Source organism: Plectropomus leopardus, chromosome 21, assembly GCF_026936395.1.
Source record: "Plectropomus leopardus strain MGB_pleo_1.0 chromosome 21, ASM2693639v1, whole genome shotgun sequence".
Lineage (NCBI taxonomy): Eukaryota > Metazoa > Chordata > Actinopteri > Perciformes > Serranidae > Plectropomus > Plectropomus leopardus.
In genome coordinates, this window is record NC_142196.1 from 11,859,809 (window position 1) to 11,878,566 (window position 18,758).

General features: G+C 39.2%; 1 protein-coding gene across 3 annotated transcripts in view; it reads left to right on the forward strand.

Moving 5' to 3' along the window:
- The window catches only part of LOC121960984 (uncharacterized), a 163,996-nt gene that overhangs the window by 79,220 nt on the left and 66,018 nt on the right, over window positions 1-18,758 (forward strand). For all 3 annotated transcript variants that reach the window (XM_088072334.1, XM_088072336.1, XM_088072335.1), the window contains exons 21-22: window positions 3,679-3,763; window positions 6,924-7,035. In XM_088072334.1, the coding sequence (XP_087928460.1) occupies window positions 3,679-3,763; window positions 6,924-7,035 (197 nt within the window). The remainder of the gene's footprint in view (window positions 1-3,678; window positions 3,764-6,923; window positions 7,036-18,758) is intronic.

Below are 18,758 nucleotides of genomic sequence, written 5' to 3' on the forward strand. Positions count from 1 at the left end.
CCTCAAAGCCCAACGCACACATCTTTCCCCAAGAAAGGAAAATCAGCGTTCCAAAAAGAAAAGAAAGGAAAGGGATAGAAAGCAAACAGACTTAAAAAAAAAAAAAAAAAAATCAAAAGGCGCGTGACAGAGACATGGAACAAGGAAGGACGGGTGGTGAGCCCCTGGAAACTGCATATACACAGGGTCCAAAATTTGGTACGTCACCCCTGTGTTTAATTTAAACTAAATTAAGAACTTATTTGTCTATTCTTACATTCAGTCAGACAATTAGAAAGGATTTGTGGCTAAGATTTTGTCACTAAGCAGTTTCATAGGGAACTGTGTGCATCTTCTAAATGGCTGGTCAGTTGTTTGTTTTTTTTATAGCACCTACCTGTGAAATTTACACGGGGATGGATGTTTAAGATATTCAAATACTGCTGATAGTGTCGTCTTACATCTTGAATAAGATGTGTTGTAAGGCTGGCTGTAATGTGAAATAAATGTGATGCTGTGTGACAACAAATGAAATAACAGCATAAACAAAAACACAATATCCATATTTCCACACTTCCACAAAAACAGAAATGTGATATTACCACCCCTCTGTGCTGCTGATGTGCATCTGCCTAAAGATGATGAAATCATTATTGCGTGCATGTGTGTGTGTGCACAAGTTTGTGCGTATGTGTGTGTGTGCTGCTATCCAATCTGGATCCCTGGACGCACACGTGCACAGGCCTCTCTCCTCCAATTCACCTCTATTACTAGCTATAATCCCATTTCACACTCTATCGATCCCCAAAACTGTTGTTCACCGGAACCAGCAGCAAACACTGGCATTTCTCCCCATCATTTCACCACCATTGTTCTTTATTACACAAAGAAGCCCCCCTTTGTCTCAGAGCAAACTCAGCCCAGCTGAAATATGAATTATAAATGTATGGCTAATAAAAGAGAAGGGGGAAAAGAGAGAGAGAGAAGGGGAGAGAGATAGCGATAGAGAGAAGTGGTTGGTAGAAACATCAGAGAAAATGACTCCTTTACAAGAGTCTATTGATCAGTTTCTATCAAAGGGGGATGTCAGACATGAGATTACCTGGCAGTTTGAGCATTAGGTGCCGTGTGTTATAGCCCCGGGCCCTTGTACCGCTGCCAGAGGATTGTAAATAAAGCGGAGAGGAGAGAGCAAGAGGGGAGTGTGTTGGGGTGTATGTGTGTGTGAGTTTTTAGATTCTCTGTGTGTGTGTGTGTGTGTGTGTGTAACTCTTTGTCTTTGTGAGTGTTCATCGTTGTGTGCATACAATTTTTTTCTTCTTCTTGTGGTGTATTTGTGTGCATGACAGTGTGCGGCTATGCACCTACACCTTTTGGCTTATACCCAAAAGCAGTGTTGCAAGCCCATGAAACTTCAGAAGGAGAGAGAGAGAGTCTTGGGAGGCTTTGGGACGTCTCTCGGGAGCACCTTAGCCCGCTACGAATCCCCCAACAAAGCCAAAGGAAGCCCCTATGAAGCCTTATGAAGCTTTTATGAGGGCCAGGCAGGGCCCAGCCTAGCCCCAGCCACTGATTCAGGGTTAGCCGGGTTTTCGTCCCTCTCATGTTAAAGGTTAGCTGTGAGAGCAGGGTAATCTGATCGCAGATCTGTGATTATAAACTGATGCTGTATGATGGGCTTTGAAGCTTGTATGAAGGCACTGAGGGGGAGAGATTGAGAGAGTTAGATTAAAAACTAATGTCATACTTTAAGTTGTGAAGCCAGAATAAAAGGGTCAAGAAAGGGAGACACCTGAGATCTTCGATTGTGGACTAATGTCATAACTTAACTCATGGAGCCAGTTGTAAAAGAACCCAGGACTCAGAATATGGACTGCTATTCGATCTTTAAGTTATTTTAAAAAAATGAGAAATCCTCTGTGGATCATTGCTTAATGTGGAAAAAGTTGGCAGTATTTAGTCATCAAACTAAGCTAAATATATAACACATTTTTATCTATTTGTCTAAAGTAAACCAGTGTATGTGTGCTCCTTTTTACTTTTGTGTGTCTGCTTTTATTTTCCTAGAAATTTTAGGATATAGGAAAAGCTTTCTGTCTTTCACTTAATTTTGCGTGTGTTGTTTCAGCCGTGTGTGTACATTTTCCTGTGTGTGTGTGTGTGTTTGGGTGCAAATCGGAGTGTTTGTGTAAACGGTCAGTTTGTGCAGCTAATTGCTCTCTCTGTGGCCTCCCCTGGTGGGAGGTGTCACTGAGGTCACCTCAAAACTAATGCCTTGAATGCGAATTTGATCCCCATCTCAAGTTTTCACATCTCTGCTTTTATTGATTATTGAGATTCATAGCAAACTTTCACCTTGAGACTCGGTAAAATAGCCAAGGTAGGGTGCACACACACGCACACACACAAATAAAAAGTGTTTGTGCATCGTTAAATATTTAGCAATTCCAGTTGCCGCTTCAATTTTCCGAGGGCTTTAGTTTAAACAGTTTGGATGCTGCAAAAACCATAAATTAATCATAGTTTTATTAAATGTAGATTTTCTTTTCTCTGTTTCCTTCTTTCTGGTATTGGTTTTAGCTTCCGCCCATATTCAGTCTGTTCCACCATCACAGAGGGTGCGTGGCCCTAAAAGCATTACAGCAATACACTAAACATTTCTCTGTTTCTATTTCACACACTCAAATAGCACAACCACAATGTCAAGGTCCATTCTGTAAATATTCAACACACACACACACACACACACACACACACACAAATACTCACCTCTACATATTCAGCGCACACACCTTCTCAATATTCACTGGCCTCGGCCACCGATGGCTGACAGTTTATGTTATATTCAATGAATACTGAATTTAGTGAAAAGGTTTTAAGAGCTATGAAGAAACATTGACTCACAAAACAGCACACAGAACAAAAAAAGGAGGGGGGGTGGGGGGCAAATCCTAAATTTTAAATTCAAACTGCAAAGGGGCTGCAAAAGCAAACCTAACCAAGGAACCTGACTAGTGGTTTATTATGCATCCGCTCAATGTGCTAAACTACTAAGTGTAGGACAATGGGGTTTTATTGCATGTAGACGGAGGGAGAAGGCTGAAAAGGGAAAGTGATTGAAGGGATGCGGTCAGGAGTGTGAGCTCAAGTGGCCTGCTCAAGGTAAAGAGTGCCATCTATTGACGGAGTCAGGGAGCGTTCCTTTTGTCCCCCAACAAAAGGGCTGCTGCCTCGTCTGAGTGCGAGCAGTGCAATACTTTCACTCCTGCCTTCTCTGCCTTTGAAAGGCATTCAGCGCCTCTTCTGTGGCAGAGTTGGTTTGGCTTTGAAGGTGGCTCGCAGTTCACATTTTCCCCCACTCATGCTGAACTTGACGAGAATCAATAATCACCCCGTGTGTAGGCATGTTTTGTAAATCATTCTATTAACCTTGAGCTACTAGAGCATGTGAAGTACTATGTAAATATCGTGTTACATATTTCTTTCTTTAAATACTTTAAAAAATAAAATTAACTCAGTCTCAAGAGCCATCTCACAATATAATATCTCAATATGAAAATGTCCTTTTTTTCTGTCATATGGCCTTTTGAATTAAACCTACTCTCTAATGAATCTTAACCAGCAGAGTCTGAAGTGAACTGTTGCTCTTTATCTCACACTTTTCTTCCTGTTTCTGTCCTCTCTCTCTCTCCTGCTCAGTGGAGGAGTTGGCAGCCCGTGCAGAGGAGGCGAGGCGGATGGAGGGGTGCCTGAATGAGGGAAAGCTAGCAGAGGGGAAAATAAGGTAAGAAGGGAGAGAGGGAAAGGAGCTTCCTCTCTTATCCCATTTCCCATCGTCCCCTGTGTAAGCTCGGTAATCAAAAACATTTAGCTTTTTTTTTTTACGTGCGGCGTACAGTAGGCTGTTTAACCGAACATGTGTTAAACAGAACAGCCCTAAGCTCAAAATACGTACCTTATTTAAGAGAAAAAGCAAAAAAGCGATACCAAAAGAGATTTTGGCATCCAAACTGAAAATTTCTGTCCTTTTCGTATTCATGTTCATGAGTGAATCTTAACAGGAATATCAAAATGTGTATCGATGGGTAACGGTTTGTAAGCAGATGTCAGGTCATGGAGTTCAGAGTTCATAGGCAAGACCCCTGGTTGACCCCTGTGTGTCACCAGAGCTGCGGTGATGACATCAGCAAGCATGTATCACCCAGTGGAGTGTGTGTTTGTGTGCGTCTGTTTGTGTGCACATAGTTGTGGGTTGTGGCTTTGGCTTCAACATGACCTCACTGCAACAGTTTCAGGGAGTTTCTCGGTTAAGTCGAGCCATGGAACATTTTCATCGTCAACCGACAATTTCAACCTCGGCGCGGAGACTTTATAGGTTACACTCTGAATTATTACATTTTATTACATTTAAAAGCAATTTTAGGTAGTGACTGGTAAAACAATCGCTGCGTCTGCATATTATATCCATTTGCAGAATCATGCTGTTTACTGTTAACCCAGTATTATCTAATAACTGCAAAGACATGAAAGGTTTTTAAGCAACAACACCATACTAATGGCTTCCATCTGTGCTGTGGGAAATCCCCTCCTCTCTCCACAGGATGCCTCCTCTCTTTCTCTCCTTTCTCTCTCCCACTCTGTTCATCCTATCATGTGTTCTCTCCACGGACCAATCTATCAGGCATTTTCTTTCCTTTTTGTTTTGGCCGTTCTGCTTCTGCTTCAGCTTTTACTACCACTCAGTTACTCAATTAGTATCAGTTTTAAGTTCAGCGTTCAAACATAAAATCAGTTAATCTGTGTGTTGAAACAAATAGTCAACCTTGATTTATTTAGATTTTAGAAACTTTAAGAATCGTTTGAAAAAATAAGTAATTAGGAAAAGGCAAGATTATGCTGGGTATGTCCTCACAGCTGCTAAGATTGACTTCCTTTTATTATTTTAAGATAGATACTGTACTTTGAGCTTTTTATTAAAACATAAAATTCACCATTTTGGGGGTGTACTTGTGGCCCAGGCGTTTAAGCATCGGTTTGACCATGAATTGCAATATTCCCAGTTTAATGTCAATTCTCTCACATGCCTCATTTTTTGTCAGCCTTCTGTCAGTGTTGTCACAATACTGGAATTTCTAACTTTGTAAAAAACATCAATATTCAACACCAGTTTGGGCACCACTGGGGCATGAAATTTATTATTATTAAAAGTTAAGTATAACAACACTATAAATTACAACAACAACTTTTCCTTTCTTTGGTTAGAAGCAGAGAACAGCAGAATGACTGTACTAAACATCAACATCAAGAGAGCGTGAGAAAGCACAGATGGTACCAGGGTATCGATACTGCAGAAAATTAATATTAAAACTCTTTCAAATTTTTGAAATCGATATGTATCTATAAGTCAGTGTTTTTGACAACACTGCTGTCCACTCTCTGATAAAGATGTTAAAAAAGGGAAGAATGAGATGAGCTGCGCCTTAAAAAAAAAAAGTTGTATATTTGTCTTCTTTTCTGGTGCAAAGGGCAGAAAAATATATCCCAACGCAGCAAAGAGGACTCGCACACAGAACAAAAGATTCAGACTGAAGACCGACGCAAATGTTTCAGTGCATGTTGGACTTTACTCAGTGTGGAAAGTCCAACATGGACTGAAACGTTTGTTTTATGTACAGCCCTGAAACATAAAAAATAGAAGTATTAGAAATTTAGAGTTCAGTCTGAATCTCTTTTGTTCTGTATCTTATTTTGCAACATTGTAAAAAAAAAAAAATCTATTCTATTCTCAAAAATATCTAAAATTGAAATGAAATAATTGTTAATCTACTGATCAACAAAAAATGAAGTAGAAACAATTTCATGTAGTTTATTTATAAGTAAAAATGTCAAATTTCTAACCGTGGTGGATTGACGGTTTTTATTGTTTCCTGACATATAAAAATAATGGCTAACTGATTACTGGAGGAAACAATTGACAGGTTAATCGATAGTACAAACAAACGATGGTTGCAGCCTTTAAAAACGAATAATCTAGTGATTTGTGATAAGTCATTGTTTTTGACAGCCAATAGAGTAAATGATTAACTGAAAACAATAACAATTTATGTGTAGAGAAGGGTAGATATTGAACTGGGCATTCATTTTTTGGGGTATCTTTTGGATGTGTCAATTTAACACAAATGCCAATAAAAACTAATGGTCAGAGCTGACTTTGTGGTCTCACCCTGCATAGTCATTCTTGTTTTAACTGTAAAATCTATAATGTTGTAACTTAAGTTTGCTGTTCCAAAACTTTTGCTTTACAAAGCCCAAGAATTTTTACTATTCATAAACTTGTAATTTCTCATTTTTATATTCGCTTGTAGAGCTGTGGGTCAAGAGTCGGGGTGGTTTGTTTTGGTCCGTGCGTGTGTGTGTGTGTGTGTGTAGAAGGTTGGTGGGGGTGTTGAGGCTCACCGAGCGGCCGAAGCGAGGCTGTGGAGGGAGGTTTGTGGAAATGGTAATCATTTGTTGTATTGATCTCGCTGTAGCCAGGGCAGCTGGCACACACAAACTCGCTCGCACACGTGTACACACACACTTGCAGACACTAACAGACTCACATACACACAGACGCACAGTTGCGTGGCAGGAATAGACCCCTTCATATTGATCCCCTTCACATTCCCTTAGCTTGGCTGCCACACACACTCACACATACACACACACATGCTTGCACTTTCTGGGCCTACGTTAAACACTCCCACAGATCTTGATTTTCAAGAAACTTAATATTGGAATAAAATAATTGTGTTTGTTTTGGGGATTTTTTTTATTGTAAAAAAATGTGAAAATATTTAAATGTGTTTAAAAAAATGCATCCAAGATATTGAGGTGATTAAACAATTTTAAAAAAATTAATTATAGTATAAGAAATTAATTTGTCTTTTTTTGTTTGTATGCAGGTCAATGGCTGTGAGGCTGGAGACGGAGGTGGTGGAGCTCAAGAGGAATCTTCAGCAGGCTGTCGATCACAAAGTCAAGGCAGAGCGAGAGAAACGGGATGCACAGGACCAGGTAAATAAATACACACCAGACCTGAGTGACATAGCCTTGGCAAATAATTCAGAGACTTTGTTAAAACTGGCTCGGCACAGCACAGGTGAGTTGTTTGTCATCTGAACCATTGCGATACAGTCTGTACTCACAGGAAGCTATACCAATTTTACCACTAAATATACATTAAATGAAATCTTTTGATCCTTCTGCCAGTTATTGATTACTATAGCTGATTCTTTTTATACTTACAGCAGGTTAAAGAAATATTTCAGCCAAAAACATGAATGCACACATGTTAGGGTTTCTCCTCCTCTCCCCCAGTGTCCTCCAAGGTCTTCCTCACCTCTCCTTCCCTCCTCTTCTCTCTCTCTGCACCCCTCCCTTACCTTTTTGATGATTAGTGGCACATATCCGGTGCTAGAGCCTGGATTATCTTGTCCAAGAGAAGGAGGGGTATATGCGGGACCTAAACCTGGCAAGGTGATTTGGAGCGTTAATTCCTGGGTGTAATATTCCCTGATATTCCCTAATGTTCTGGCTGGGAGTGGAGGAGGAGGTGGAGGCGTCTCAGGGGAGAGCGGTTGTCAGAGCTGAGCCGCCGCTGTACAAAGGCAGAATGGATAATTAAGGGTAAAGCCAGGACGGGGGAACTGATGTTCATTTAGATTCGACAAACTTTGAATTCTGTCTTAGGCTTCCATGCACAGTGGTGCTCTCTCAGATCTTGATTTTTGCATTTTCTCTAAACTCTCCTTAAAGTTACTAATTTTCTTTCTTTCTTTGTCTGTGTTTCTTTTGTCCTCTCTGCATTTTGTTGTTCCGTGTCTGTTTCTCTCTTTCTCTTATACAAGTTTCCCTGTCTTCTTCCTCTCTCCATTTCTTTCTCTTTCACTCGCTCCTTCTCACCTTACTCTTTTTTTTTCACTCTGTCCTTGTGAATAATGCAGCCCGCATAGCCTGACTCTCCTTTCTTCGCTTAACATTAGTGCACCAGGGTTTGACAATAGTGATTGCCCAGGGCCAGTAAGACGCAGACTTAGGCCAGTTGATTGGTCAGTCAGTGGCCAAGCCAAAGCTCGCCAGGAATTCTTCATCTATTTCTCAGCTGTTGAAAATCCTTTCATCTCTGCCTTAGCTGTGCAACTGGCCCTCTCTGTTGTACAATCTCTGATCAAACATATTGCAGGACATGTCCGAGTTAGTCACAGGTCTGTCAAGTCCTACTCGTGCATGAGAAAGATATTGCAATGACTACTAGTGTATGAATTATCCTGTTATGTTTCTTTTGGAGTAGAGGTGGGGCTGCACAATGAATCAAATATTAATCTTGGTCATGATTATGGTTTCCCACAATTAAATGAACAAGATTGACTGTGATATTGATGTTTAAAATGCGTTCTCCACTCATAGAAAACTCTGCTGCATATCAAATCGAGCGCTTCCTAAACAAAAAGCCATGGCAGCTATCAGGCCGCGCACCATGCAGCAGCAGCCTGTGAAAAACTTTCCTGAATGTTGCGGCTGCGGTAGTACTTACACAGTAGAAGTGTAAAGAGAACACATGAGCCAAACAGACATTAAATGTCTGGAGCAGCAGGCTAAGAGCTAGTCCATCTATATGGATCATCATCAGTTGTTTGGAAATATTTCCGATGTTAAGTGCATCAGACTATCTAATTCAACCACCTGAAAAAACACCTCAGACTGCAGTACAATGAATGCAGGAATGCCCAAAAGAATACACATTGCTAATGTTACCTCAATGAATTCCCCATTCCTATACGGACTCAGAAATTCATCAAAACTGTACAGTGTGCCACAGGTCTCACAGACAGACTTAAATGACAATGCAATACTGTTCCATCTGGACAAAGATGTCTGTCCAAAAGACTTTTAGGTATAATTTGTTTCAAGGAGATGCATTGTGAATAAGGTCCAGTCTTATGATCCAGTCTTGATGCAAAGATTTGTAGGATTAGCAGAAATTAAGCATAACATGGAAGTGAAAGCAGTGTTTTGTTTATTTAAACACGAAAAGTGCAATTATAACATCTTACCCCTAAAATCAATCTCAGGATCTCAATATTTATCACAATAATCACGATTACTATTTTGGCCATATTCATGCAGCACTAAACAAAAGAAACAGTTTCCTTGGGCTGAAATAGCTTTTGTTATACCCTTGATATGGTTGCAATTGATCACAATATTTATGAACATAATTTGTTTCTGATATTGATATTTATATTACAATATTGCAAGCATGTCTTGTATAAGATGCATCCAATACAGTAAACTAATTACTGCATTGGATACCGTATTGGATTGTATTTTTTTTTTAAATTGTAACATTATGTGATCATGTCATTGCAATAAAATATCACTGAAAGTCAGTAAACGGTAATATTGAGATATCACCCAGTACTAGGCTAAAACTTCTGAATCAGTTGTGATTATTGCTCCATTTTCAGTGTTAATGGCAAGTTTTCTTGTTCTAAAAGAGTTTTTTTTTTAATTTCTTGGTAGAGATTCAAATAGTTTAGTGATGCCACTCTCATATGTGCTGGATATCATATTAGTAGTTTCGCATTAACTAATAGGGCAAAATGCCTGCCTGGCTCCGTCTGGTTTTTCTGATGGATATGTGAAATTATTTCTGATACCTGCTGTAACAGCAGTCAACAGCATCTAGATGTCATGATAGTAAATCAGACTGTGTACCCCCCTGTCAGGTGGCATTAATGGACTGACAAACTACATGAATTCAGAAATGTTACCATTAGGCGTGTAAAAAAAATATCAATACTCTTTAGTATTGTGAGATTATGTTTTGTGATACTGTATCAATTCTCAAAAACACATGTATCAATTTTTAATTAATAGATTAGTAGATTAATAGAAAAAAGATTTTCTGGCAGTGTTTCATTGTGTGTTGTTTAAACCCATGGACACTAGATCTGTCAGTGTTGAACTGCTAGCATTAAAAGTTTTTACTAAAATTAGATTTGAAATTAGATTTTATTTTATGCCTGCATCTGTAGTAAGCTGTGTGAGAGTGAGCGTATAGACTTATCTGTTTGTCTTTGTGTATCTGTATTCTCTGGCTGGCTTCTACACTCATCCACGTTCCCTTACGTACATTTCCCCTTTGCATTCTTGCTTTCTTCCATCATTTCAACAACAGATGAGCTTTTCAATGAATTTGACTCCAAACAGTGTTTAAATACCAGTGTGATGGCCATTCTGACTATGACTCCTTCATTAGGTCCCAATCTCTGTTATTGACCAGCAGAAGATGAATTATTCGCTGGTGAAAAAAATCAAAGGGTTTGAAATGGTAAATGGTACACTACAGTGGCCTATAGAGGAAATCTATATTACAAATTGCCTCGGTGCACAGTAGCTGAACCTCAGATAGCTCTGTCTTTCTCTGCGTGTATGTTTTTGTACTGTATGCACAGTGTAGATATGTGGGTGTGTTTGTGGTGTGTTACATGTAGAGTCTTGTTTGTGTTTGCCTGGTCTGTTTAGTGTTTATTTTCTGGTACAAAGAAAGGGATTTGCATGTTATCTGCCAGACAGTTTTGTGTTGGAATGTATGCTGCTAAGCATGCACGCATGCGTGCGCGCACGCACACACACACACACACACACACACACACACACACACACACACACACACACACACACACACACACACACACACACACACACACTTCGATCATGTCCCTCTGCATGGGTCCAGTTCAAATACAAGTTGTAGTAAACATGAGGCATGTTTGTGTGACTGATCTGATGATCCTCCCTCTCTCCTTTTTCCCTCTTTCCTCTCTCACTGCCACACACTCCCTCACATGGATGCACACACACACACACACACACACACACTCACAATCACAGTCATTAGTGTGTTTACCTCAGCCTCTTTTAGCATGGAGTAAAGGATTTTAAACAGCTTTAATGAGAATTTGCAGAGAAGTTTTCAGATAGAAAAAGTTCACGAGCATGTTTTCATTCCCATAGACTATACAGCTATTGATGTCATCCTATAGAAATAAAATTAGACAGTAGCTTTTAATCATTCTGAGTCTGTAGGGTGCCTGCCTGCTGATTAGAGAGATGAGCCTGGTCCCTGCTTAAGACCTAGTTGACATGTACACTGGCGTGTAGTCACATTTCTCAGGAGATGTGCAGCGCATCTCTGCAGCTCTCTGCAAGCTGCGCAAACTATCTCTATTATTCTGTGCAAGCTTTTCCACAGAAGTATAAGACTTAAAGGGATACTTTGCCGATTTTCCATCAACTTTGTATATTAACAATGTGGGTAGTTTGAGTAAATGAACCGTGGTAAATTTTATTTCATCTTATTAGCACTCAGGTCTCCCTGTTCACCTTGAAGCTCAAATCCAAGGGATGGTGGGTTTTGTGTCATCCAGCAGATTTGAGCTGGTTTTTGGTTACTGACACTACAGACTGTCTTTTCGCTTTTTCTTGTGCTCTCCACTGTGGACAAAGAGTATACAAGTGGGTCAAGAGAGAGACCCGCCCCGCTTTCTTTTTCTCAGACTCAGATAAAAGATAAAACTCAGATCGAACTGTAAAACTAGGGAGTGCTGATCATATATGAACCAAGATTCTGTCACTGCATTGCCTATTTATCAGGTCAGGTGTTTTCAGAAAAATGTTTCTGTGCACTGTTTGGCTTTAATTTGAGAATGTATGAACAGAAAGTGGGCACCATACTTCTTCTTGTCAAGGAATAACAAAAATAGTGAGCTCAAACACAAACCTAAGCAGTGCTGATATGAACTAAGGTTCTGTTACTGCTTTGCATATTTCTCGCCTGAAATTTTTACAGAAACATATTTTAGTGCACTGTTTAACTTCAATTAGAGATAGTTTGTTACCAGCTGAACGCTGTTTATTTACTGTGTTTAAACAAACAAGCTTGCATTGTATCACCCACTAGCAAGAGTGTTCATTGGTCTGGTGTGGTGCAGGGCATTCTGGTACTAGTTGTTGGTTTTCTAGCTCTTATACAAAAGCAATTACCAAAGCCCTTTTCCTTTTTTTTAATTTTTAAAAAAAAACCCAATTTCTGTGTAGCACTAAGTTCAAAACTATGTGCACCTTTTGACAAAAGCCACTTTTATGAAAGACCATCTTTCCAGCAGTAAAATAAGTATCCTTGAGCAAGACAATTTGCTGAATCACAAAAAGCTGCAAGATGCTGCATAATACCTAACGTTATTTTTATCTTATTATTTTTTGTTAAAGCCCCTGTAAGTGTGTGTTTTTATTTGAAATTTGGCTGTGTGGCTAAACTATGCAAACATAAGTGTAGTATTTTCTTTTTGGAGATTCTAGAGAGAGTTGGTTTCTGGAACAGTCTTATCTGTTCATTGATCTCACTCATTATACCTGATAGAAGCCTCAAGCGTGGCCTAATTAGCTTAGAATGACTTGTACTTGATCATAGCTTTACACACACACACACACACAGAGGTTTGATGATGGAGAAATGAGGACAGACAAATGAAGCTCATTTGTTTGGTTGATGAATATACAGAAGTGGTCCAATTGTCTGACTGTTTAACCATGGAATGGCCTTCGTATTTGTTCAATGTGTGTGTGCATGCATGTCCTTGTGTCCCATCACCCTCAAACACAGCTCATTAAGCTACAGCCCTGTGATTCATCTGAAGAGATGTGACGGACAGTTGAGCAGAAACAGGCTGCTATTTTTCTTGTGTTGTCTCCATAAGTTCCTGTGTTCTTCCTACAGTAGCTGTCAAGCAGCCTTTCTTTACCAGAGACAGCCACATGGCTGTTTTTTGTATGCAAAAGTTCTCAGGAGAAACATATAAGGTATGATTAATTTACCAAAAGAAAGAAGAGAAGTCATGAAAAATGTGGAATATGTGCAAAGATATTCAAAGGATGTTTCTCTCTAATTCTTAGGTAATGTTTAATGTAGTTTTATAGCAATAGATTTAAAAGAAATGTTAGATTACTGAAACCTTTTGTTCTCCAAGTGTTCAAAATGTGTATTTACATAGTTTTTGCCAGACGCCAAGGCAAATTCATCAGTCAGTCAAAGTTCACATTCCTTACTTTTATACATGTGTATTTGTGACCTGGATCAAAGGAACTTGAAGAACTAATGGAAATGAGTCTTTACAAATCACAGCTACCACTCATCTAACAGCCTCTAATAAAAGTAAGTAAGAATGCTATTATTGTAATTATTCAAGGCTAACTGTTCTCACCTTAGCTGCATGTTTTACACTGTTAAAATCCTCTTCACATGTTCTAAAAGAACTGTGTAACATCACCCTATTCACACTTAATCTCAGTCTCAGAACAAATGAATGCAGACTGGGTAGCTTAAATTGATACGATCAAAAAAATTCAGAGTGGAATCCTATGAAAGTATGTCTCCCTTTAATTTCAATATTTTACCACAGCAGCATACTGTAGTTGGAAGCTGGAGCTGGAGTTGTTTGGCACAATTTTCACTCTGTTGTACTTCTGTGGCATAGTTTATGCTAAAAAGTCATGTTGTGGATTTGAGCCAACCAGCCCCACCTTGCATGCACAACATTGTGTATGCAAGGTGGAGCTATCACAATGTGATAGTAACAAAAAAGTAAAGCAGCCAGTAGAATCAATTTGAAAAGTCAATTGAGGAAGAAACAGATAACACATGTTTAATAGAATATCTGCCCATTTTTAAAACCAAACATTTGTAAGCCATTCATCAGTAGGAATGTCTAATTGCTTTTGCCATTGACCATTCAAAATGACAATAGTTAAATAACAATATAAGCATTGTTTTGAAACTTTAATCTCATAGAAATTCTTCTTTTAAGAGATGATGTAATTTATACAAGTGAATAGTATGAAGCTTGCTGATAACCCAGTTTGCTTCACTGTACTTAAAACTGAACTGAGGGGCTCTAAAAAGAGATTGGTCTTGCCACATTTTTTTTGTGTGTGTGCAGAATTGCTGAAAATCAATCATGTTGGAAAAAATAACTAATTATAAATGAATGTCTCCCACCACTATACATTATTTTTATTTTCCAACATTTTATTAAGGTGCTGAAAAAATAACAACAGGGCTGGCAGTGTTTTCCCAAACTCTTGCTGCATCAGCTCATCACTAAACAATGCAGCAACAATAAAAACCTAAAATTGTTCTTTTGTGTTGCTGCTGTCAGCTCAGCACTGTTGCAGGCTGGTCACCTGGACAGCTAAATATCGGACGGTCTGCCAAATGGGAATCCCTCACATCCAGGACACATTTATAGCCTTCTATTGTCAGAACTTACCAACAAATAAACTGTAGCAGTCTGGGCGGCTGCACAACAGTATTTGCATCCTTTCTCCAGTAAACCCGTTGCACGACTTCAATCTCAAGTATTAAGTAACTCTAACAAATGATGCTATGGACTGACACCATGAAGTTGAGTAATTTCTAGGGTTGGGTTTTGTCAAATGACAAGTGTTAATATGATAACTGAATTTAGTCACCAAACAATACTTTTTTAAAAATATTATTGTTATTATTATACCTTACAGTGATAATTTTGAATTTGTTTTTCCACAAATCAGCCCTTTCAGAAACTAAAAGAAACAAACTTCTCAAAAGTTTAACATTATCCAAAACAAGCATCACTACAATAACATTTCCTCAAAGAAAATGCTGTTTAAAATTGGCAATATTATTATGTAGGTTAGAAACTGTCTGATTAAAGGCTAAGAGTAGAAGATTATAAATCTGGATTTTTTTTCCACTCTATACTATAGAACGTGTAAATGCTTTAATGGTCAAAAAACACAGTTTTCCTCATACTGTCTGTGTTGGAACAGCAGTTTTACCCTTTGTCTGAGACACTACATTTTAGCTTGTAGCTACATGTAGCAGTGTACTTGCAGCAAAGGAATGACTGTATTAAGTGGCACCTTCTTGTGCAAAAAATCACAAACAAAAAGTTATAAATACAACATGTTCAACATGTTCTAGCAGGGCTGTTACCCAAAATTGACAACATTGTCTACATGTTTCCCTGATATTAGCATGTAGCCATATGCAGCAGTGTAGGCTACAAAATGTAACACCTGCAGTGGCATGCCTGGAGCAGATGACCATATAAAGAAATCTGTCCAAATATATTCTTTTGTTGGTAGTTAAGTACTGAAACAGAAAACAGAAACAGAGTATTCAGAACTGTCTGAAGTCTGAGGCTTTTGCTAGGAGGGATAACTTTTACATACGTTTATGTCATTATTTGTAATTTTGGCCACTCTTTATGTGAACATCCGACCTTGCAACATTATATATGCTATATGACAGAAAATAAGGAGAAACACAATAGATCCCCTTTAAACAACACCTACTAGATGGTGGAACTTGTAGCTCGTAAGTTGTCAAGAAACTTTTACCAAGGCTGGTAATGTAGCTGTGCTCATGCAGGCTCGATGCAAGATAGGGGACTTCAGTAATGGCAACCACTGATAAACAACCCAGCAGCATGCGTAGGAGCGTGTGTGATGAAAGGACTCGGAGAGAGGAGTGAGGCCATGCTGCAGCAGACGAAGGTAATTAAAGAAGCCATCATCAGCATCATTAATATGCTAGATCTGCTGTGGCCCACTGACTAGTCTAATGGAGAACATGTCATCATCGTCACCATTAGGGAGAGTGGGACACACACAAACACACGCACACATGGTCTTAATGTTGGGTCACGCCATGATTATCACCATTAAGCCTAGAGTGAGAAGACCTGCTTAGGAAACCTCATTCTCTCCCGCCGTCGTACACGCACATGCACACATACAGTGTACACACACAGACACACACACGCCTGTAGATCTTTAATTCAGACCCTGTGAGTGATAAGTATGCATATTTAAGTGATGTCAGGCCTGTTGGGTCTTTTAATTAGACAGAATGAATGAATGTTTTATAAAAACGTGTTTAACAATAAATGTGTTCATTAATTTGATGAGAGGATGTGCTCTGATGAGCTGAGTGGAACAGAGTAATGGCTCGTATTCAGCTCTGGCGGTTTGATGGTGATGGAAGCAACAACCAGGCTGTCTGTTTCTGATCCCCCCACCCACCCTTCTTCGTTTTACTCTCTTTACCGAGAAAAGTTAACTTTAAATTATGTTTATCCCATGACCTTGGACAGCTTGGTCTGTTTTAGTGAAAATGCACTTTTGTCCTGGACAGTTAATGTGCAATGTGATACTAGTCCACCGCTCTATGGAGAATAGAAAAGATGGAAAATCCATTAAGGCCCCACTTTTTTTTGTTTTCTGTCTGCAGGTATGCTTTGTGGTTTGTCATGAAAGTTCATTCAGATGTATAAGTTCAGAAGAAAATTGCACAAAGTCCATCTTGTTTCTATTGTCAATGAAAAGGCCGTGGACTGGACAACTCTGCCTTATTTTCATAGCATAAACTATCAAAATGAAAAATACTGTTGCAGCAGCTGTAAAAATCCCAAACCCTTCACCAGAACTGTGGTAGTCAACTCATATTCTCTAGCATAGACCTGAAAGGACCAGCAGTATTGCCAAACTTGGTTATAAGTGTGTCCCAAATGCATTTTGTTGCCCCTTTTAGCCCCCATCATCTGCTAAAATATTTGTGCAACAAAACCAATCTAAATGTTAAGCAGGCATGCTACTTTACTCCTCCCCCCGTTTGCATTTGCACCTCTTTTGTCCCTTTTTCTCTAAAGGTCCCTCCCTCTCTCTCTCTGTCTCTCTCTCACACACACACACACACCCTCTTTTTCACACACCCTTTCACTGCCTCCCTTGACACTGGTGGAAACAGAGTGATGGTGCGTAATTTAGTCCTAATCACAACATCAGACTTGCGCTGCGATTTACATCCCTCCACCAGCCGAGCCAGTCAGACAGTCAGGAGGGAGATGTTAATGTGAGACCACAGGTAATTACTGTCATTACAGCAGAGCACAGATCCTGCCACCGTGTGTGTGTGTGTGTGTGTGTGTGTGTGTGTGTGTGTGTGTGTGTGTGTGTGTGTGTGTGTGTGTGTGTGTGTGTGTGTGTGTGTGCACGTGTGCATTTTCAATGTGAGTATGGCTGTGTTTTGAGCTTTTGAATAGTATGGTTTGATATTTTTGTGTATATAATTAATATTAGAGCATTAATGTGGGTTTCTGGTTCACAACAGAACTTCCTTCACATGAAGATGTGTCTATGCATGATACAAAACAGGTGAAATCACAAGCACCAGGGGATCCACAATATTTATTCTATTGCAGTTGAATGCAATTACAATTGACTTGGTTTACTCTTCAAAATTGAATGATTTGATTGATGTAATGTCATTGTTGCTCCACTTTTTCTTCATTGCTTTATTTGTTGAAATACAGCCCTTCCTTAATGTGACAATAATTAAAAATATAATTCGTCATCATATTATAAAATCTTAAAGGTGCTCTATGCAATATGTTATGTTCCAGCAGATTTTTATATCAGATTGCACATTTTGCTGTGAGTTGTTGCGTGGATTCCTCTCATTGAAAATGTAACAAAATTGACTGGTCAGCTGGTGAACTCCTGACCTGTCTGCCCACTCTGTAGCCCGCGGTAGATGTGGTGCAGACATGAAAGACTGGCTTCTTTTAGATTAAGTTGTAAATAACTTAAAACATTTTCACCTCTGGCAACTAAAAGCATCTTATTTTCATTTCAGCCTCGGGGTGCACAAGCAGTAGTCCTGCAACCTTATTTGGGTGTGGCCCATAAGAGTCAGACCTATATATTGACATACTTCAATTTCTTTTTTGCTCTCATTGGCTTATATTCTTTATTTCCCTTTTACTCTGAGGCCATTTAATGATGAAACAAAGGGTTATTGTATGTCATAATCACTTTTTTATTACTCCATCACATTTTTTTTTCATTTAGCTCTGCATCAGCTGGATCAGGTGATGTTTTCCAGATAAGCATCAACAGAAAAATATTTTGTCAGACATATGGGATTCAACATACACACACATTCACACACCTAGTGCCTGATTCAACCCACACAGCAGTTGATATTTGACATTTTGGGTTAATCATATGACATTTTTGGATACTTAAATCATGGCCCACATATTGGAAACTTTTTTTTTCATGTTTGCCCAACTCTTTGTGGGAAGATGGTATGGTATATCAAGGTGTTTCCATGGCGATAAGGGTAATGTGTCAGGGTCCCTAGAGTTTAGGCCTGGAAAGGTCCTGACTGATAAGCAGAATGAAAAAGTCAGCAGTTTGGCCGGTGCCATCCCATTGCTGTTTTCACCCCTCACCCATCTTCTCTGTAAAATCTCGTCTTCAGTTGGCTCCTGCTCTCCCCCCAACCTCCATCTTTCCTCCTTTGCACCTGTTTAATACCTCACCCTGCTATTTATACCTGCGTCTGCAAATGTCATCTCTTTCATCCTCCATTATTCTCCATTTACCTAATTTTTCTCTTGTGTTGCTATTATGCTCTGTTTTTGACATTTATTTTCACCCTGTCTCCACTTTCCATCTTTTAAAACCTCACTTATCCCCTTTTTTACCTTTCTTTATTTCACACCTTTGGTGTGAGTGTGTGTGCATAGAGTGAGCGAGAAACTTTAACCCATCTAAATGTGGAAAGCTAGTGCTGTTAAAATTACTCCCTAACTAAAGTACATCAAAACAACAATGAACTGAATGTT